The following is a 21,442-nucleotide window of genomic DNA, read 5'->3' as shown; positions in this document are numbered from 1 at the left end:
CTGAAACAGGTGTTATTATCCCCAGTTTAGAGAAGGGAGAAAGCTCAGGGCTTGACATGGGATTACTACATGGTACGTGGTGTGAGTTCCTGTGTGTGTGTGCATGAGGGAGGGGCAGAAGGTGGCAGGGGCACAGGACAGTGAGGTTCCAAATTCAAGGCAGTAAGTTAGCAGTTCTGAAGGAAATACAATCAGTCCCCATTTCAGCAGATGTATTCTCTGCAGTTTCCTCTCAGGAAGTTGTTACACGTATATCTCTTAGTATGTATGAACATTATGATAGGAAAACCAGCTTGATCTTAAATATCATGGCAATAGTGCAATTCTGACACAAAACAAAAGAACTTAAGAGTCTTGCTTAAAATTTCCTAATAGAGAACATGCGTGGCATCCGGACACGTCACAGCAAGGACACTAATACAACTCTGCCACAGACAGACAGTACAGATCACCGCACTCAAAGGCACAAGGCACTCTGTCCACTACAGAATCACGACACAGCTAACGAGTCACAGCAAAACCAAATGCGACAACACCCCCTCCTGCAACTCCACTCCAAGTCTCACCTCTACCCCTTCCATGGCAGGCTGAACCAAAACAAAAATCACAGCATGAAAAAAGGCAACCAAAAGTTTAAAAAAAAAGAAAAAAGAAAAAAGGAAAAAAGAAACAAATCAAAGTGTTCTTCACATTGCAAGTCATAAACTGACTTTTAATAGGTTGTTCTCACCTCAAACTGACAGAATGGAGACAAGGAACATCTCCCGCACTCTGAAATGCTTTCCTGAGGATGGGGAGGAAAATCATCTTTTCTATTTATGTCATTTACATTAAAAACTTCCCACATTCTCAAACACAATCAGGGTTATTGGGGTTAACAGGACAGTAAAGACACAATTATCAGAAAGCACAGAATATTAACAAATGCTCAGCAGCAAAAACAAAAACAAAAAAACCCACATCTCAGATGTGTCAACATGGCCCTTTTATAACACAGTATTTCTTCCCTAAGTTTAACATTAAAACCAGGATTTCAGTATTTTTGTGTCAAGGGAGAAATGGTGAGATCTAGTTGTTAAGTAAATACCTTTTCAAAAGGCTTCTCTCTCAGGGTGAGCAATTCAAGATTTCATGTGAAGTACTAAAGCAATTTAAAAGGAAAAACCCTCTTCCCCAAACTAGTCAGAAGGATCAGGTGGTATTTTAGGCATGTCCAAGCCCCACCCACAAAACAGCAAAAGGCCACAACATCACCCACCAGTGGCTGCAGTCTTCACCAACTAGCTTTGATAGGCACACAGGCGTGCCTGTGTTACTGGACTAACAGACTGGACATGTGTTATTCCCTAGAAACTCAGTGTCAAAAAGAAAGCCTTAAACTTAACAGTGAAAAGCTATGGTCATCATGGAGTAAGTTACAGAGGAAGCTTTCATTGATATTTTTAGTCAACTGCTTAACATCTCCGAGTATGGTGACTGGACCTAGCAAAGTGAGCTGGGAACAAAATAGGAATAAAGTACTTTACGAGACCTAGTCCTTATCCTAATGAGTATCACTATAAAAATAACTGGAGCAAAAAGCCTAAGAAGTGGTCTAGCTCTGAGCTAAAGCAAAGAAGCCACAGCCATCCTATCTGTTTTTGGACCCCAGTAAGCCATAGCTTGAATTTCAGACATGGGCAATAGCACATAGCCTGATGGACTCTGCTCTTCAGGTAGTATATACACAGGATGGTGAAAATACCCCAGCACACATGCATCCAACCCCAGCACAACTGTCCCGAGCTAACGGCCACAGAAGTTTATGACATCTTTTCTAAGTCAATCATTCATTTGCCTGTGTTTATTTTGAACTATGTGTTCCAGATAACAGGATGTTATTTTTTTTTAAAAAAAGAGGGGCTGGGAGTTAGGCCTAGCAATAGAGTGCTTGCCTAGCATGCACCAAGACCCAGTTTGATTCCTCAGTACCACATACATAGAAAAAAGCCGGAAGTGGTGCTGAGGCTCAAGTGGTAGAGCTCTAGCCTTGAGAAAGTCCAAGGACAGTGCTCAGGCCCTGAGGAGCTCAAGCCCAGGACTGGCAAAAAAAAAAAGAAAAAGAAAAAGAAAGGATGGATGGAAGGAAGGAAGAAAAAGAAAAGAAAGAGAAAAAAGTAAAATTTAGAGCTAAAACACGCAATGGTTGAGAGACGAGAGAAAAAGCATCTGTTCTCAGCTCAGCCATTATCAATATGCTGTTCTACATGAACATATGACTTGTTTTTGCATATACAAATAATCAATTTTCTAATAGGTCATGTATTATGTGAAACTTCTTTTAAAAAGTTTTAAATCTTGTTTTAGTTTGGCTAAGTTGGCTGTTTGGAAGCAGCAGAAAATAAGATATATGTGTACACACACACACACACACACACACATATACACACATATATTTTTAAGACATCTGGATACAAAATGGTCAAAACAAAGCATTAATAAAGCCAAAAATAAAATTCAAGTCAAGTCAGGATGAAACGTAGCATCCAACAAATAGGCACAGGAGGACAAAAAGCCACATTAATTATGCCTCTAAAGCACTGTGAGGGATTCTCTAATGGGGACACTCCTATTTGCAAAGTGTCACCAGGGATCAGAGAACTTATGCAAACTATAATTTCCTGATAAGACATCATCATAAAAAGTAAAATACATGCAATGACATTCAAAACAGCAGAAAACATGTATCTTTTAAAGAAATAAGAGGTTTTTTGTTATTGTTGTTTTAGTGCTCCAGTCTTAGGGCTTGAACTCAGGACCTAGGTGCTGTCTTTAGCTTTTTACTCAAGGATACACTCTACCACGTGAGCCACAGCTCTATTTCCAGACTTTTGGTGCTTAACTGGAGATGCTTCTGAGTTTCCTGCCCAGGCTCAGCGTCCTGAGAAGCTAGGATTACAGGCATGAGTTACTAGTGCCAGGTTCTAAACTTTTTGATAAATAACAGGCGTGAAGAGTTTGGACCTAGAAAATGTATATGCCAGTGGTTTATGTGCTTATTACATTCTCCTTAATGCTTTGATAGACTCTTAAGGGCTTCTAGTTCATTTTACCGTAGTTTAAACACAAATGTTTACTGACCACTGAGTGATGGAAAGCAATGGAAACAAGAGCAGAGGAATGCGCCACCATGTAAACTGCAGCTGCCAGGAACAGTCTGTTCCCAGACTCTTATAAATTAACAGGAATAATCACATTTAAAGGATTAGGAGATCAAATCTTAAATGTACAAGAGGAACGTTCAGCCATTGAGAAAAGCAAAATGGAGCGCTAGTAAGAACTTGTTTCGCAATGGACGATAATCACAAGGAATCCCATTTCCCACAGGCACTGTACTTGAAGCACTGCTCCAGCATTAGCGTGATGCTGTCAGCGGCGGTGCCGTGCCCTTTCCACAAATGAGCGAGTTACTCACGTTGCCGTCGCTCCTCTGGCCCCCTTTGTGGGTGATGACCACAACTTCCATCCACTTGCGCAGATGTTGCTGTGGACAAAACAAATCCTTTTGACACAACTTTTCCTTGATGATCACAGAAACACTTCACTTCCCCCTACTGCTAACTTGAGTTTAATGTAAGAAATGCAGCAGCCCATGTGTCACTGGGAATATGATTCATTGGCCTCTGTTCTGGTTCTGTGAGCAGCAGGATTCAACAGGAAGCAGCCAGACCTGCCCGTTTCTGTCTATACTGAGTGCTAGACTGGGAAAGCTCCCAGCCCAGCAGGGGAAGGAAAAACACAAGGCACAAACTGTGTGCAGACAAACACAATGAGCATCATGAAAGGACAGGAACCAACTTAAGGAGGCTGTGATGTCTAAGCAAGGCTGGAAGGAGAAAGACACATGTGCCAGAGAGGGAAGAGGAGAGGGAGAGGGCCCTGAAGGCAGCATGGGAAAGGCAGCTGTGTAAAGGGATGTGTAAAGGTGTGGGAGCGGGCAGCGGTTCCTTTCCATACAGAATGAAGGCGAGTGTCTGGGGAGAAAGAGCTGGCTGCTAGTCAATCTGGGTGTGTGGCAGTCATATGCTGGGACGCTGGCCCGGCCAACCCATACAGACAAGTACTCAGAGCCTAAAACTAAACCACAGTAATGTGCTCAAATAACAGGCTTCCTTTTCCTTATTTTTTAGAATACTGATGCCCACAAGAAGTTCACAACTTACTTTAAAAGGCTAAGAAAACAGATTTGAAAGACAGGCCCTCGGGGCCTTTAATGTTCTTATTGTCCTTGTCAACCACCCCAGCTGTATTCCCCAAACCCACACTGAGAAGGACACCATGCAATGCGGGGCCGCTGCTCACGCTGAGGAGCAAGGAAGGCAATGCACAGCAAGGCTAAAAAACCGGGGTAACAACATTCTCGGAAGCTCACACAATACACAAAAAATGAACTAAAAATGCATCCAAGGCCTAAATGAAGAATTAAAACTGTAAAACCTAAAGAAAAATGTCCACCACTGTAAAGTGCTAACCTCAAAGACAAATCACAGCCTAAGTGTAACTCTCAGAGAAGCATGGCTTAGAGCTGCTATGGTCCTGGCAGAGCACAGCAGGCAGAGTCAGCTCAGAAGCACTGTCCAAGCCAGGCTCAGCTTGAGGAGGGGGGAGACAAAAACCCTGACTCAGCCTTTGCTGAGAACTACAGACTAGAAGCAGTTCTCTTCAAGCTGCACTGATAAAGGCTACGTAACTATTCTTACTGAATGAACTGCAAACTTAGAAATGGGTTTAAAAGACAAAGCTTCAGGCAGGCATGCAAAGGCAGCAAGAAATGACAACTACCAGAGGGGGCAGAGGCAGGATTGTTTCCTGAGCCACATATAAAAACTTCAGGCCAGGCACTAGTGGCTCATGCCTGCAAGCCTAGCTACTCAATGTTAAGATATAAGGACTGTGGTTCAAAGCCAGCCCAAGCAGCAAAGACCGTGAGACTCTTATCTCCAATTACCCACCAGAAAACATGACGTGGCAATGTGGCTCAAAGTGGTAAAGTGGTAACCTTGAGAAAAAAGCTTAGGGACAGAGGCCAAGCCCCAAGTTTAAAACCAACAAACAAAACTTCAGGATCCCAAGAGCACAAAGATACATCTTATGTGAAAGCATCAGAGCCTCCTAACACAGGAAAGAATGAAAGGTTACTTAGGAAATAAAAGCATGAAATCCTAAGTTAAAAGATTCTTTATTAAGTGACTTGCCACAAGCAAAATAGGTACCAAAAAAAAAAGGTAACACATGAAATCCCCTCTCATCTGCTTACAGATAAATACTAAACACTAAACACTCTTAAGATATTTTATCTGCATAATGTTTTCCTTGAGTAATTCTAAAACACAAAGGATTTGTCAAGTTTCTGCTTTGGGCTGTCCGTTAAGAGTGCTGTTCTATTCAGTAGAAATGCAGAAAGTACAGAAATGCAAGGTCTCTTCAGAAAGCACTCACCAACCAATACACTTGCGTTAACACACATGCATTCTTCTGACCTGTAAGTTCTACTCTGGAAATGTATGGCACAGATAAGCACTTACCAACTATAGTTGTAAAGAGTTCGAACACTCTAATGTTCCCTTCTGAAGGAGTAAGTGTAGGAGCCCAACCAATGAAATCCTATGCAGCTAAATGACACAATGAAGCAGCACTATGCATTCATCTGAAATGTAAGTGCTCGTGGAAATGACAAGGACTGTATGCAGTTTACCATGGGATAATATTGTATGTCAAGCTTTTCCAGAAGGACATCCAGGTAACTGAATGCTAGCTGTCTTTGAGGACAAATATTGGACAGTAAGCAATAAAGGGTTATTTGTGTTTACCTTTTACAGCTTTTGAGTGTATTTTTTGTTTTATTTGTTTTTATTTTATTTTTTGCCAGCCCTGGGGCTTGAACTCAGGGCCTCAGCACTGTCCTTGGGCTTTCTCAAGGATAAAGCCCTACCACTTGAGCCACAGAACTACTTCTGGCTTTTTTTCCCCTATGTATGTAGAACCAAGGACTCGAACCCAGGTCTTCATTTATGCTAGGCAAGCACTCTACCACTAGGCCAAAGTAGGCCCTGTATTCTTAATTTTGAAAACAATTTCAGTTTCCAAAGCTCATGACAGAAATGTGTGAAAAGCTTACCATCATCTGATCGCAAAATTTATCATTGAAGGAATTTGGGAAAAGCCTAGTAACTGAAGTCAGCCGATTTACAACATTCAACGTCAAGCTTCGGTAATCTCCCAGCATCATCAGCAAGGGTCGCATATGGGTATGAATCTGATCCACTTCTATTGTAGCGCCTTCTAAAAACTATTACAAAAGAGAAGATATCAAGAAAAATAGGCAACCAAGAAGATTCTGTAATGGACTGGAACTCACACTAAACTTCTCTTGGGGAAAACAAAATTAAGCATGCCATGCAGGAACAGAACTGGCCGGTTTATTTTTGAAGTTCAGGCAGAGACTTGTAATATGTACCCCCCAAACTAACTTCTAAGTGTGCAGGATGAAGCTGGCTCACACCCACCTTTCTCATGCAGGCTTCTCCCGCCTCCTGGAGTTCACTGTTGGTAGAATTCAGGGCTTTAAAGAGTGCAGCGATAATTTTCTCCCTGGACTGAGGAAGGTAATTGCAGGCGGCAAGCGCATCTTTAGGAGAGAAAGCAGTGTAATTTTATTAGTAAGCTAAAAACTACACAGTTTTCTGCCCTAAAAGATCTTAACTATGAGTCATTAGCCCTATTTTTTAGCTCTGTTCTAAAGAAAGACTCGAGTCTTCTAGCCTTAGATTCAACACTGCCTCGAAATGAGACAATGGCCTGGTCAAAAGGCCAAGGTTAACCTTCCACCTCCAGATCCCCACGTCCCCAAGATGGCCTCAGAGGTCGTGGAGCACAATGGCTTGGCAGAGTCACATTTCAAGTTCAGAGGGCAAGACCGCTCAACCACTGGTAAGAATTTATACAGGAAGTAGTCACTGTCTTCCTTCTACCACCAGAGTCTAATCAAGTGATTAAAGGCTTTATATCTTCAAAAAATGTGAACACTGTTAAGAAACACCTCAATTCTGTATTTTAGATAAGCGATAACAGCTCAGCAAGAGTTAATACTCCAAGTTGTCAATGGAAATGCAGTGCCTAAGGACAACATTTAGACAGGAACCGCCAAGAAGAGAGGAGTTATCATATAGTCCAATAACTTTGGCTTGACTTATATTAGAACCCTCTACCCTCATTCTCATTCTTAGGTATCAAGGATCTTCCTCTCAGCTTGTCTACCTCCAATTCAAAAGTGGAGGGATCCTGGACAACATTTTACTAAATGTATAAAAATCAAAGCAGAAAGCTTCATAATGCATTCACCAAAAAGAAAGGAAAAGGACAGTTTCTGCATTCAGTGACATTCACTTCTATTCTCTTAAACTTTACAGTTCTCGTGTTAAACAATGACAACCAATGTTCCTGGAGAGCCCATAGATTCCCAAATGCTTCCAGCACATCGAAGTCTATAAAGGTTGTGGAAAATCTAGTAAGGTTATATATGATTCTGGTGAAAACAACCCTATGAGAACAGAAGACAATTCACCTAAACCAGAATACTGGAGGCCTAAAAGAATTACAGAATACAGAGTGAAATCTAGTTTAGCATAAAAGATTACTTTAAAATCACACCTATCCTCCTAGCTACTCAGGAGGCTGAAATCTGAGGATCAAGGTTCAGAGCCAGCACAGGCACAAAAGGACCTGAGGCTCTTATCTCCAATTAACCCCTAAAAAGGGAATTGGGAGCTGGTTCAAGGGTAGGGCAGTAGCCTAGAGCAGAAGAGCTCAGGGACAACGCCCATACCCAGGGGTAGGATGGTAGCCTTGAGCTGTGAAGAGTTAAGGGACAGCACCCAGGCTGAGTTTAAGCCCCATGACCCACCAAGAAAAAAAAAATTACTTAGAATCATGGGCAAGAAGTTTGGCCTAGTGGTAGAGAGCTTGCCTAGCATGCACCAAGACCTGGGTTCAATTTCTTGGTATCACATAGAAAAAGGTGGAAGTGGTGCTGTGTGGCTCAAATGACAGAGCTCTAGCCTTGAGGAAAATCCAAGGACAGTGCTCAGATCCTGAGTACAAGCTCCAGTACTACCAAAAAAAACCAATTTTACTTAGAATCATAATCACATCATTATATAATTTGATAAACTATCTTTAAAGGACCACAGAAAAGCCAAAATGACAAATTAGCAACAACAAAAAAGGATGCTTGCCAGATCTTGTCGTTTTTAGATCCTATAACTTACTTCTGATTTACAATCACTTACTTAGTGCTGCAATCCGTAAAGGGACAAGTGACGGAAGGCTCTTGTAACAGGGCAGCTTGGTCAGTGCTGAATCCTCGGCCTCACACAAATTCAGGAGCTGTCAATGGAGAATCATTTAGGTTACCCGCCCCTTCTGGAAGACACAGCGACCTTGCAAGTAACTGGACACAAGCAATCTGCACACACACTGCAACACAACCCACAAGCCAAACTGACACCCTGAGTAAGTGCAAAAATGTGACTGCTCTTCTTTCCTAAAGCAGAACTCTGATAATCTCACTGGTGGAATCAGGCACCTTCTCAAAACAGAAGATGACTTTATCCACCACTACGAAGCCCACAGCGGGAGGTTAATCTCCCTCCTCTTAAGGGCTGCTTTCCCAAGGCCAGGACAAACCCTCAAGAAACACACTGCAATTCCCAACACTTGGGTAGTAAGTGTTATTTCTTCTTTTCCAGTAAAGGAAAGTGTAATAACCACTCTTCCAGGCATTTCTGCACCCAGGTGTATACTCATATGTCTAACATTTAAAGCATTATAATGTTCTATTGCGATATTCTCTTCTCTTTATTGATACCTCAGAACCTCAGATACTTCAACCACTTTTTTCCCTTCAAGACTGCTATCTGAGCAGGCTTCTGGTGGCTCAAGCTTATAGTCCTAGCTACTTAGAAGGCTGAGATCTGAGGATCTCAGACTGAAACCAGAACAGGCAGGAAAGGATTTTGAAACTCTACCTCCAAGTGACCACCAAAAAGCTGGACGAGGAGAACTGGCTCGAGTGGTAGAGCACTAGCCTTGAGCGAAAAAGGCAAGAGGTAGTGCCCAGGCCTGAGTTCAAGCCCCAGTATGGCAGACACACACACACTTACACACATACACAATTTCTATCTGATAAAAAGATTTGATTTGTTTTTACTATTTTAGCTTTTATTTTGAAAAAAGGTTTGTGTGTGTGAGAGAGAGAGAGTGTGTGTGTGCATGTGCTGTACTGGGGACTGAACTGAGGGCCTCCCACTCTCGCTCGGCTGATTACCTGCAGCACTGCCTGAGTCTTCTCTCAATGTTGCCTGACCAGTCCTCATGTACAAAGACAGGCTTGGGACTCAGTCATCACCATCCACACGATCCACACCACCACCCCCCTACCTCTGTGTAGAACACCTTATGCTCCACCACGTTGAGGTCCATTGTGAAGAGCCGGGGCTGCAGGGTGGTGCAGAACGTGTTCCCTTCCATCAGGCCAATCTGTGCATTGGCAGGCTGGTGTCGCAGCAGGTGCTTCTTAGGTGGAACCATATCCTGGAGGACCTGGGAAAGTAGAGGAGGGGCATCGCTAACCAACTGTTCCTTGAAAAGCAAAGACCTCGTCAACATGAATGAAAGATGACTTTACAGATGCCTCTTAAGTAGGGATAGGAGGACGGGCTTCACAGACTAGAACTGGGTCATACATGGAAGACATTGCCAAACACATGTAAGACTCCAGCATGACCTCTCTTTGAACAAAGCAAAAATGAGGGGCCAGGATCGTAGCTTAATGGTAGCATGCTCACCTAGCACGCATGAAGCTCTGGATTCAATTCTTCAGTATCATATACACACACACAAAAAGCCAAAAGTTGGGGCCTGGAGTTTAGCCTAGTGGTAGAGTGCTTGCCTAGCATGCACAAAGACCCGAGTTCAATTCCTTGGTACCACATACACAGAAAAAGCCAGAAGTGGTGCTATGGCTCAACTGGTAGAGCGCTAGCCTTGAGGAGAGCCCAACGACAATGCCCAGGGGCACTGAGTTTGTACTCCAGGACTGGCAGAAAAAAAAAAAAAAAGCCAGGAGTTGTAGCTCAAGTGGCAGAGTGCTAGCCTTGAGCAGAAAGTGCCCAAGGACAGTGCCAAGGCCTGAGTTCAAGCCCCGGACTGGCAAAAACCGAAATTAAAAAAGAAAGAAAGCAAAATGAGCCCAGCAGTGGGGGCTCACATTTGTAATCCCCGCTATTTGAGAGGCTAAGACCTGAGGATGGTGGTTCAACACCAACCCAGGCAGCAAAGTCCCTAAGATTCTTATCTCCAATCAACCACCAGGAAACTGGAAGTGGAGCTGTTGCTCAGAGGAATAGAGCACTCGCCTAGGGCGGAAAAGTTCAAGAACAGCACCCAGGCCCCGAGTTCAAGCCTCAAGACTACCCCCACAACAAAGCAAAGTGAGACAAATCTACCAGGTAGTGTTATAAAGATTCAGAAAATCAGCGTCCTTGACCCTTGCTGTTATTATTGCTTCGGCCATAAACACCATGGTACTTGTGTATCTGAGGTTAAAAAAGAATACTGCAAAATGGACACAAAAATTGTAAGCTACTTACAACTTAATTCTAAAGGAAAGTGACGTGAGAACTCTCACCTCCTTGTGTGGTTCCATTATCACGGTCACACTTTTCCCAGTGACCTGGGCTAGTACTTGAAGGGAATGCATAGCCTGTTTTCTCACTGTAGAGTTTGGGGAAGTGACCTCTCGAACCAAGTCGTGGGTCACATGATGAAAAGACTTCTCCTGGGCTGCTACGATCTCTTCAGCTCTCTCCTCATCTTTCAGAGGAGTCGCACACCGCATCAGGAGCTGTTCCAGGGTGGTCTTTGCCATAGCAACTGCCCCATTGGAAACCTGCAGAGCAAGGAGGCCTTAGAAGGAAAGTGGGGTGATGCTACCTACCACAGCCATCTCCTGCCAGGGAGCAGGCAGCCATGCCCCTCACATCAGCTGCTTCAACAAGAGATCTACTTCAGAATATCTGCTTGGCACTTTGTACCAAAATCACTTCTGGTAGACTATTCGTGTGTCATTCAAATAGGAAATTGAGACCTAGAATGACCCTGGCACTAGCCAATCTAAAAAGCTGGCAATGCCCACCACATCCTAATGAGATGAACTACATCTAAACATGGGTCACAAAGAATAATGCTTTTGCTTTCTTCTTCTTCTTCTTGGAAAGGGGAGGAGAAGAAGACTGGGAGGGCTACAGAAAGAGAGGAAGAATAAACAAATGCCATCATGCTACTTGGTATACATTACGTGGAAAATGACCTTGTAATTTGTGAGCGGGAATGGGAGGGAGAAACTGGGAGAACGTACAGGGGTTACATTGTCTAAAAAAAGAACTTTACCTACTACCCGACTTATGAAATGCTAGCCCCTCTGTACAACCCCTTAACAATAAAATGATTTAAAAGGAAGGAACAAAACAAAAACAATACCCCACTTGGAGGAATTCTGTAGCACATGGGAAACAACACTGGATATTCAGGTGCCCAGAGCTAGCCAGCCTCTGGGCATCAGGGCTGCCCTAGCACTGAAGTCACAAGCCACACCAAGTATGAAGGAATCCCGCAGCAGGGTAGGCACTGTGAAACCATCCAGGCAGACCTGTGCCTCGAGAACGCATAGTCCATCACTCACCTCTCCAGTTAAGTCCATCATGACGAACAGGAGTGCTTTGAGGAATGTCTGCTGGTTCTGGAGAACCCATGTGAGAGGGAGTCGCTCCATGAGAAACTTAATGGACACCACACCTCCAAGCTTCGCATACCAGGCTTGCTCATAGCAACATGCGCACAAGCGTTCCACAATGTAGGAAAAGAGAGGCAGCTGGCAAGCCTGCAGAGAAAAAGAAAGCACTCATGTGGCATTACTGCAATTTTAAACCAGCCTGCTTCCAGAAGGACTTCCCTCAGGATGTCCGTACCCTCTCTTTGGAGCCCAGGATGATGCTTGCCACGTCGAATATCACAGCTAAGGCCACCTCCCCTATTTTGCAAAGTTCCTTTTCTTCGTAGGCCATACAAATAGCTATGGCATCAATAAGAACCAAAGGATCCATTCCTTTTGACCCATTCTCTTCGCTGTGAAACATGGCGGTGCTAGGCTGACTGCCCACCTGGTAACAAGGCAGCAGGAAAGGACCTGAGAAAAGCGAGCACATGAGAGAGCGGAGTTCATTCACGTGAACAGACTTGGCCCTTAAAGGCTACAGAACGCAATACAACCCAGCTTTCATTACCTTCCTTACATCAATTTTTGTTAACTGCTTTGTAGTGATCTAATCATTTGCAGGCTATTTTTCTATGGTATGCTGTACTGCTTTGTGACTTTGTCAATTAATAACTCAAAAAAATGAACCACAGAGGAAAAAGTCACTAAGCAGGCTAAGGGGACAGAGCCTGGGAATGGCCTGATACCCTGACTTTCCTCACATGCAGGCAGCAACACAAAACAACAGCAGGCAGGGGTGCCAAGGGAGTGCATGTGGTCACGGAACACTGGGCCATGACAGACTGAAATGAGAGAGAATGTAAGCACAGGGGAAGTACTGAGAAATCAACATTACATAATGTGGGGGAGAAAGAGGAAAAATTCTAGAGTTCACCTAAAACTACAGTTGGCTTCAGGGTCTGAAGCTCGGAGGCAAACTGCAGGAGGGCTAAATCACGTGTGTTCTGACGACTATTACTGCTCTGGTACATTTTCAGAAAATATTGAGACAGACTTTTACAAAAGCATTCCATGAAATGCAACAGAAAGAAGAGGAAATACAACTGATCCTTGACCACCAAAAGTGACAGCCACTGAGGCAGGAATATGCATCTGTTCTAGGTGGGAGGGAAGAGCTGGCTAGAGACCAAAGGAGGCATGGAGCTGAGAAGCTGGCAGTGAGAAACACTGTGGGGCACACCTGTTCTTATACAGCATGTCTAAATGAGCCTGTAGATTAAATTCAATACATTTTACAAACCACAAAGAATCGATTTTGGTCAATGTCAAAAAGAATCTGCAAAACCAACCAGCCGTTCAGCTTCTCTGAAGTAACAAATGGACGTGTTTTGTAGATGGTGAAGGGAGCAAGCCCCTCCTCTCCCCAGGAACCTCACACTTACCACACTGCTGGGCCACTGCCACCATGGTGTAGTGGCGGATCAGGCTGGCTACAAAAGGCAGGGCACTGGGCCGCAGGTCCTTGATAACAGCAGACATGAACGCCCCTGTGAGAGCCTGCTCAAAGGTCTTCCGTGCAGGCGTGTCCTGTGCTTTGTAGCGATGTGATATGATGACATTGGGTATGGCCTTTTCAGTAAAGCTGAAAGTCAAAATTAGAATGCATGATACCCAAACTCCAAGCCAATATTTCCACACTGACTACCTGGCCACTTCCCTCTTAGATAGCTTTAGATGAGTTAATTCCACAACTTTAATTATGGCAACATCTAGAATCAAAAATGAATTTTATTGTGAACGTTTATGGTCAGTGGTCAAGACTCATCAAATACTGATGATCACAAGTTCAAAACCAGCCCAGGCAGAAAAGGTCCATGAGACTCCATGTCCAATTAACCAGTAAAAAGCCACAAATGAAGCTGTGGTTCAAGAGGTTAGAATGCTAGCCTTGAGCAAAAAGCTCAAGGACACTACCTAGACCTTGAGTTTAAGCCCCAGAAACAGCACAAAAAAAAATTCTAAAAAAAAATTAATGAAGCCAAATCCTAAGAAGTAACTCAAGTGAAGATGAAATAGTATATAAAAAGTCAGTTGGGGCCAGGATCATCGCCTCATGGTAGAGTGCCTGCCTAGCATGCATGAAGCCCTAGGTTCAATTTCTTGGTACCACATATATAGAAAAAACCAGAAGTAGTACTGTGGCTCAAGTGGTAGAGTTCTAGTCTTAATGCGCAAGGACAGTGCTCAGGCCCTGAGTTCAAGCCCTAGGACTGGCAAAAAAAAGACAAAGTCACTATATAGCCTAAGCTAACCTAGAACTTTCAATCCTCCTTCCTTAGCCTTCCAAGTGCTGAGATTACAGGCACATTCTACCACTAAATTTGATTCTGTGAGAAATGTAAACTACATGGGAAAAACTTGTTCCCTGAAGCTTACAACCCTGAAATTTACAAATATCATCTCAAAGAGCCATTATATAAAGGTCATATTCAGCCTAAAGTGTTCAGAGCAAAATACAACTATCATGACGGCATTTGAAAAATGAGCATAATGATGCCTCATATTCCAGATGCCACGGGGAGCGAGAAGGTGGGGGAGGGACACCATCCTCGATTTCCGAAGCTTATATCCCAGAGGAGGAGACAGAGGAACAGAACCAAGTTCAGTTCCTATTCTCAGCACCTGAGTTCTCCCTCCCACTTGCTCCAAAAGCTAAAAGACCTGAGCAGCCGAGCGGCCCCTGCCCCTCACGTTTGCAGCAAGTGTGCACAGCCAGAACATGACAGAGCCACGTACTTGGGATGCGCAAGCAGCTGGTAGAGCGCATGTTTGTTGTCCTCCAGGCTCATCATGGCCACCAGGAAGCACCTGATCACCTCCCAGGCCTGCCTGCGGTAGTAGGGCTCTGTGTTGGCACTTTTCAGGCAGTCCAGGGCAGTCTCAATGGCCTGTAACAAAGAGGCACAGCGGCTAGGATGGGTACTGAAATCTCTTGATGTTTAACAAGCTTCACTGAACACTGACAGAACCAAAAGAACCTCAGTTCTTCTAAAGTGATCAGTCATTCACTAAAGAAAAGTTTTAGAAAAGAGAGTGGGAGTAGTCAAATTAGAATCAGGGTAGAGTTAATCGTTTCTTGTTTACATATGCAATGAACGGGAAGCATCAAGAGGCAAGGAAGAAAGTGGACTGTGGCTCAGGAAGAAAAGCACGAGCCTTGAGCTCAAGAGCTCAGGGACAAGCCCAGGCCCAGAGTTCAAGTCCCACGACTGAACCGAGAGAGAGAGAGGGGGAGGAGAGAGAGAGAGGAGAGAAAGAAGAGAAGAGAAAGAGAAGAGAGGAGAGAGAGGAGAGCAGAGAGGAGAGAGAGGAGAAAGGAGAGGAGAGAGAGAGAGAGGAGAGGGAGAGAGGGAGAGAGAAACTAGATGAATTCAGCAGGGCCTTACATGTGGTAGGTTTGCTGTATTTAACTATAATCCATGTCATCTACACAAATCATGGCATACTAACAAGAATCAAGTTTCTACATACCACACACAGCCTTGTCTGTATTTAAGTAAAAATCTGAAAAATGGCTTTCTAGGCATTTCCTGAATTCTCTTTTTAAAAGAAAAAGAGCTTGACATCGTTTTCCCCTTGGAAAACCTTCATAGCAACATGTACTTTTATCCCTACGCATTTCAATTAGGTTACCAAGGAGGATTTTTAAAAAGTACAATTAGCCGGTGTAGTGGCTCAAGCCTATAATCCTAGCTACTCAGGAGGCTGAGATCTGAGGATTAAGGTTCAAAGCCATCCCGGGCACAAAAAGACCTCACACTCCTATTTCCAATTAACCTCTAGAAAATGGGAAGTAGGGCTTGGCTCAAGGGTAGAGCAGAAGCCTTGAGTTAAGGGGCTCAGGAGCAGCGCTGAGACCGAGTTCAAGCCCCATGACCCACCAAAAAAAGAAAAAAAAAATTATACACACACAATTTGAAGCCTTTAATAGCCAAGACGTGATTACGTACAAGTAAGAGTAAGAAGGAGAGGGTTCAGGGAGATCCAGGTTCTGGGTTAACAGAGATAAGAGACAAGTACTTAAATAAAGCTCACTGGATCAAAGCAGTCCAGGAGTTCAGAAAAGGATCCCGAGTCCCTAGGCAAAGCCCCTCGCTGGCCCCCTGGCCTTCTTGCAAGGAGATCAGCCCACAATCTCACCTGCTGAGTTAAACAGCACATCTTAAGTATTGCCAAGCAGGACTAATGTTCTTAACTTGAAATATATCTACTCAAAGCTCTCGAAGATTTTCAACTTTACCTTCTCCATAGGGAGCTGAAGAGAGGCTTTGCAATCAGAGAATTCCACAGTAATGCTGGGGCCTTGAACTTCCGTTACAACATAGTGCAGCTTCTGGGATTCTTTTAACATCTTCCTGTTGCTGCCACCAAACTTCCCAAGCACCCGGTAAGCCACATGGGAGATGCTATCAGCAGGATTGCGTAAAGTGCGCCACAAAGCCTAAAAACAACAGTCTCTCATGAACTGCTTTCCTAAGTCATAAAACACTACACAAGGCATTGTTCTTCCTCTCCTGCTCTGTCCAATACAATTTCTTTCTGTTTATGGAAAAGCCAATGCTATTAACCTTTTATGTCTTTTTTTATACCAAAAAAGTAAAAAGACATATAATACATAAATGTGCTTTGGGACTGTAAAGTAAGAACTTGTGTGGGCTGGGAATGTGGCTTAGTGGTAGAGTGCTTGCCTACCATGCATGAAGCCCTGGGTTCAATTTCTCAGTACCACACAAACAGAAAAAGGCAGAAATGGCGCTGTGGTTCAAGTGGTGGAGTGCTCAGGCCCTGATCTTGATCTGAGAATCAAGGTTCAAAGGCACGTTGGGCAGTTAAGTCTCAGACTCATCTCCAATTAACCACCAAAAAGCTGAAGCAGAGCTGTGGCTCAAGTGGTAGAAGACCAGCCCTGAGTGAAAAAGCTCAGGACAACACTCAGGAACTGAGTGTAAGCCCCAGGACTGGTGTATACACACATAAAGACTAGATGTGGCATTGCAAATTTTCATATCTATATATTGCAAAACTGTAAGTTATACTAGTATTACAAGTACTACTCTAGCTTCCAAAGCTTTAAAAAAAAAAAAAAAGTATTTGAGGTCAGGAGTTTGGCCTAGTGGTAGAGTGTTTTCCTAGTACTCATGAAGACCCAGGTTTGATTCCTTGGAACCACATACATAGGAAAAAAAAAGTCCAAGTGGTGCTGTGACTCAAGTAGTAGAGCTCTAGCCTTGAGAAAGCCCAAGGACAGTGCTCAGACCCCAAGTTCAAAGCCCAAGACTGGCCCACTCCCCATCCCGCAAAAAAACAAATAACAAAAAAAAACAACAGCAACAACAACAACAAAAAAACACCAGTGTTCCTATATACAAATAGTGGCAGAGTATTAACACACTGGGCTCAAGAACAAGACAGTGAAACACTCTGCTCACCACCCAGTGACATGGGCATGGAGTAACTTCCCAGAGCTCTTGTTCAAAGACAAGGTCACTAGTACTCTGGGCTTTGGAACATACCAATGTGGTAAGCTGTCTCACACATGTCTCATCTTCCATGGAGAGAGAGGAAGGGGAAGCATGGATGGCAGGAGCACTGAAGGAAAGACTCACTGTCCCACTACACTCTGTACATTTCTCCACTTTTTCTACCCAAATTATCCAAGTTCTGAAAATTCCATCCGTCTACTTTCTTAAATCACACCTGCTGATCCAAGGCCATATGAGTCCAGCAATACTCAAACTTAACATAAAACCTTGGTACAGCCAGGCATGGTGGCTCACATCTGTAATCCTAGCTACTCAGAAGGCTGAGATCTGAGGATTGTGGTTCAAAGCCAGCCCAGGCACTAAAAAGGTCTATGATACTCTTTTGTTTTCTGTTGTCAGTCATGGGACTTAAACTCTGAGCCTGGGCGTTGTCCCTGAGCTCTTCAGCTCAAGGCTAGCTCTGTACCTCTCAAGCCACAGCACTACTTCCGGTTTTCTAGTGATTAGTTGGAAATAAGAATCTCACGGACTTTAGTGCTTTAGTTCTGGGCTGCCATTGAACTACAATCCTCAGATCTCAGCCTCCTGAGTAGCTAGGATTACTGCCGTGCGCCACTATGCCCGTCAAAACCTAAGTTTTAACAAACAAACAAAAAAAAAACACCCTCTTCAATACAACTTTCTTAGACTGGCATTGGTGGCTGACACCTATAAACCTAGCTATTCAGGAGGCTGAGGTCTGAGGATCACACAGTTCAAAGCCAGCTCAGGCAGGAAAGTCTATGAGACTCATCTCTAACCACCAAGAAACCAGAAATGGTGCTATGGCTCAAAGCAGTAGCTTTGAATAAAAAAGCTCAGTGATGGCACCCAGGCCTTGAGTTCAAGACGTACAACTAACAAAGAAAAAAACTTTCTGTACATGCTAGTCTTCCTCCCTAGGGATTACAGGTGAGGCAGATGGCTGCCCAGTCTTTCCCTATAGATCTGCCTCTTTTTACTATGGAACTGAGAGCCCTTGTGGATAAAGAAGGCTCTTGCTGGGAGCAACAAAGGTTGTACACACCTATAACTGCCTTGATAACTCATCACTTTTCAGAGAATCTAACACTTGTGAAACCTCCAAAATAGAGGCAATAATGCAAAACAAGCATCCATTCAACATCTAAGGTACTACACTGAACATCTTTTAGTACACCTACAAACACATAAAGCAAGTGCTAAGCTATTTTACACCATGCTGAAGACAGCCCACCTTTGAGTAAAAACATTTTAGTATACAACTGGAGAAGCAAGGTTCTGGTGCCCTCTGCAGGTGGTCAGGGAAAGGTGCACTAACCTGCATAAGCTCAGCACGCACGGGCTGAATGTGGTCATATAGGAAGTCAGGCTGCAGATTGTCCACACACAATTCCAGAGTCCTCAGGCCTTGGCTGACCAGTGTCTGAGACCCATTGAGTGCAGACACCAAAGGATCCATCAACATAGGCAGGTAAGGTAATAGAGAGCTCAGTCGTACAGGCACAGTGAGACACAGTTCTACAAAGAGGTCCTTCATGTGCTGCTTATGCAGGCCACTCTGCAACATGTTCAGTCCTAAAAATCAGGATTTGAGACCATCAAAAGAGGCGTTGCTTTCCTGATACATGCCAGTTAGCCCCATAAATCATGGTCCACCTTTTATCATAAGCACTGAGATTCTTTTAATACACCCCCCCCCCCAGTTAAAACTGCTAACAGAACGGTGTCTTGGAGAGGCAACAGCAGGTTGCATGAAACTACCATAAATTCCCTTCTTATAGGGTAACATTGTAAATTTTTGCTAAAACATTGTTACACTTTTCTGTGTAATAGTACTGATATTGAACTCAGGGCCTCAATTTTTTTCCACTTTCTCTCTCAAGACTGCCACAGCTCCACTTCACACTTTTAGCTGGTTAATTCTAGGTAAAGCTCTCAGATTTGACTACTACTGGCTTCAAACTGAGATCCCCAAAGCGAGCAGCTAGGGTTCCAGGTGTGAGCCACCAGTGCCCAGTTACGTTGCACTATTTGTACCAAACACATCCCCAAAACATCCCCTTCCCCATAACCAGAACCTTTATTAGCACCAAGGCAAACCCCACCAACTACATATGCACAAAATAATGCCAAAAGGCAAAGGCAAAGGCAAGCCACTGCTCTAACCTTGGAGGAGGTTTGGAAGGAGGGGCAGAAATTCCTGATACAGGAGATCGTGGCTACCTCCGCCAATAGAACGGAAGAGTGCTCGGAGTAGCAGGAAGTAGTTGTAGGGCTCCTTGGCTGTCTGTGCAAGCTCCATGGAACTGTTCACGATCTTATGCAGGTGAGGCTGGGGTGGAAAGAAGAGAAGGCCAATCAACGAGCAAGCAGTCTACACCCTCTACACAAGCTAACACGACAGTGCAGCAGCAACGTGAGTGAAGGGATTCTGGAGTTGGTGCATAAAGAAAAACCATGAGCTTCCCATCCCTGATTTACGTTTTCCTTCATAGACACATTGGTCTACTAGGGTGGCTATGAAGGAAGCACTTGTTAAGCTCCTGTGGCACTGTGTGACACAACAGGGAAGTGCAGCAGGAACCGAGGGCTGGCTAGTCTGCAGTCCTGGAGGATCTGGGTGGGCCTTTACAAGACCAAAGTGCTGCTTCCATTTCCTGGTGGTTGAGTCTCGTGAACTTTCCTGCCTGGGCTATCTTTCAATTATGGTCCTCAGATCTCAATCTCCTGAGTAGCTAGGATTACAGGTGTGAACCACCAGTGCCCGGCTCACTGTTCTTTTACATCTTTTTTTTTTTTTGGCCATTTCTGGGGCTTGAATTCAGGGTCTGGGGACTGTCCTTGGGCTTTCTCAAGGCTAGAGCTCTATCACTTGAGCCATAGCACCACTTCTGGCTTTTTCTGTGTATGTGATACCAAGGAATCAAACCCAGGGCTTCGTGCATGCTAAGCGATCACTCTACCATTAGTCCAAATTTACAGCCCTGTTCTTCTACATTCTTTTGTCTCATTTCATTTTTAAAAATTCAGAATAGTCAGATGCTGGTGGCTCATGCTTGTAATCCTAGCTATTCAGGAAGCTGAGAAATGAGGATCATGGTTCAAAGCCAGCCCAGGCAGGATACATGAGATTCATCTCTAATTAATCACAAAAGCAAACAAAAAAGCCAGGCGTAGAGCTATGGCTTAAAGCTAGCTTTGAGCAAAAAAGCTCAAACAGGCACAAAAATAAACAAACCTAAGAACAATGTGCTCCTAATTTTACCTGTGTGACCCAGAAACACTACATTTAGAAAAGTAGTGGTGGCAATAGTAACACAGTGATTTATTATTAAGAGTTATAAATAAAATGAGCTCTACTTAGAAACCACATGAGGGGCCAGGAGTTTGACCTAGTAGTAAGAGTGCTTGGCTAGCATGTATGATGCACTGGGATCAATTCCTTGGTACCACATACCAAGAAAAAGTTGGAACTGGTGCTGTGGCTCAAGAGTTAGAGCACTTGCCTTGAGAAAGCTCAAAGGCAGTGCCTAGACCCAGGACCTGGGTGGGGGGAGAGACAAAAAAAAAAAACCCACCATAAAATATTTTTCACACATGGCCCTTTTTTTCTGTAAATCAGATTCAACAAGCACTTCACAGGTACGCAATAGTCATTGCAGTTTTTATTCAACAATGAAAACAAAACAAAAAAAATGAACAAAAAGTCCCCAAACACAAGTGGCACAAAACTCTAAATAAGCTTTACCTTCAGCATTTGCTCATTTTCAGCCGCAAAGAGAGAGACTGAGCCGAAGACCAGTTTAAAGAGCTTGAGGTACAGGTTGGAAAGCTCTACGTTGGAGCCCATCTCTGGCAGGCGATCCAGGAGATACTCCACCAGGATAGTAGCAAACAGGGCAGAGGTAGTAGGATTTGCCAGGAAAGAATTGGCAACAATCTATTAAAATAAGAAATGCACAAGATATAAAAAAGTAACAAGTTGTCTAAAAACACAAAAGTAAACCTATGGGAAAAATTAACTATTCACCAATAGGGGAGAAATGAGATGCCCTGCTGAACCTAA

General features: G+C 43.8%; 1 protein-coding gene across 1 annotated transcript in view; it reads right to left on the bottom strand.

Moving 5' to 3' along the window:
• The window catches only part of Trrap (transformation/transcription domain associated protein), a 93,007-nt gene that overhangs the window by 45,099 nt on the left and 26,466 nt on the right, over window positions 1-21,442 (bottom strand). The window contains exons 18-33 of the mRNA XM_090324068.1: window positions 21,125-21,316; window positions 19,543-19,708; window positions 18,695-18,951; window positions 16,113-16,313; window positions 14,609-14,760; window positions 13,255-13,454; window positions 12,066-12,283; window positions 11,780-11,977; window positions 10,727-10,987; window positions 9,478-9,639; window positions 8,328-8,424; window positions 6,546-6,667; window positions 6,158-6,328; window positions 3,455-3,523; window positions 731-784; window positions 567-587 (exon numbers count right to left, since the gene is read on the bottom strand). Coding sequence (XP_090180194.1) covers window positions 567-587; window positions 731-784; window positions 3,455-3,523; window positions 6,158-6,328; window positions 6,546-6,667; window positions 8,328-8,424; window positions 9,478-9,639; window positions 10,727-10,987; window positions 11,780-11,977; window positions 12,066-12,283; window positions 13,255-13,454; window positions 14,609-14,760; window positions 16,113-16,313; window positions 18,695-18,951; window positions 19,543-19,708; window positions 21,125-21,316 — 2,541 coding nt within the window. The remainder of the gene's footprint in view (window positions 1-566; window positions 588-730; window positions 785-3,454; window positions 3,524-6,157; window positions 6,329-6,545; window positions 6,668-8,327; window positions 8,425-9,477; window positions 9,640-10,726; window positions 10,988-11,779; window positions 11,978-12,065; window positions 12,284-13,254; window positions 13,455-14,608; window positions 14,761-16,112; window positions 16,314-18,694; window positions 18,952-19,542; window positions 19,709-21,124; window positions 21,317-21,442) is intronic.

This window comes from Megascapheus bottae, chromosome 34 (assembly GCF_031878675.1).
Source record: "Megascapheus bottae isolate mThoBot1 chromosome 34, mThoBot2.hap1, whole genome shotgun sequence".
In the NCBI taxonomy this organism is placed as follows: Eukaryota; Metazoa; Chordata; class Mammalia; order Rodentia; family Geomyidae; genus Megascapheus; species Megascapheus bottae.
The sequence above is the reverse complement of the archived record's forward strand: the minus strand, read 5'-3'. Positions and strand labels throughout refer to the sequence as shown.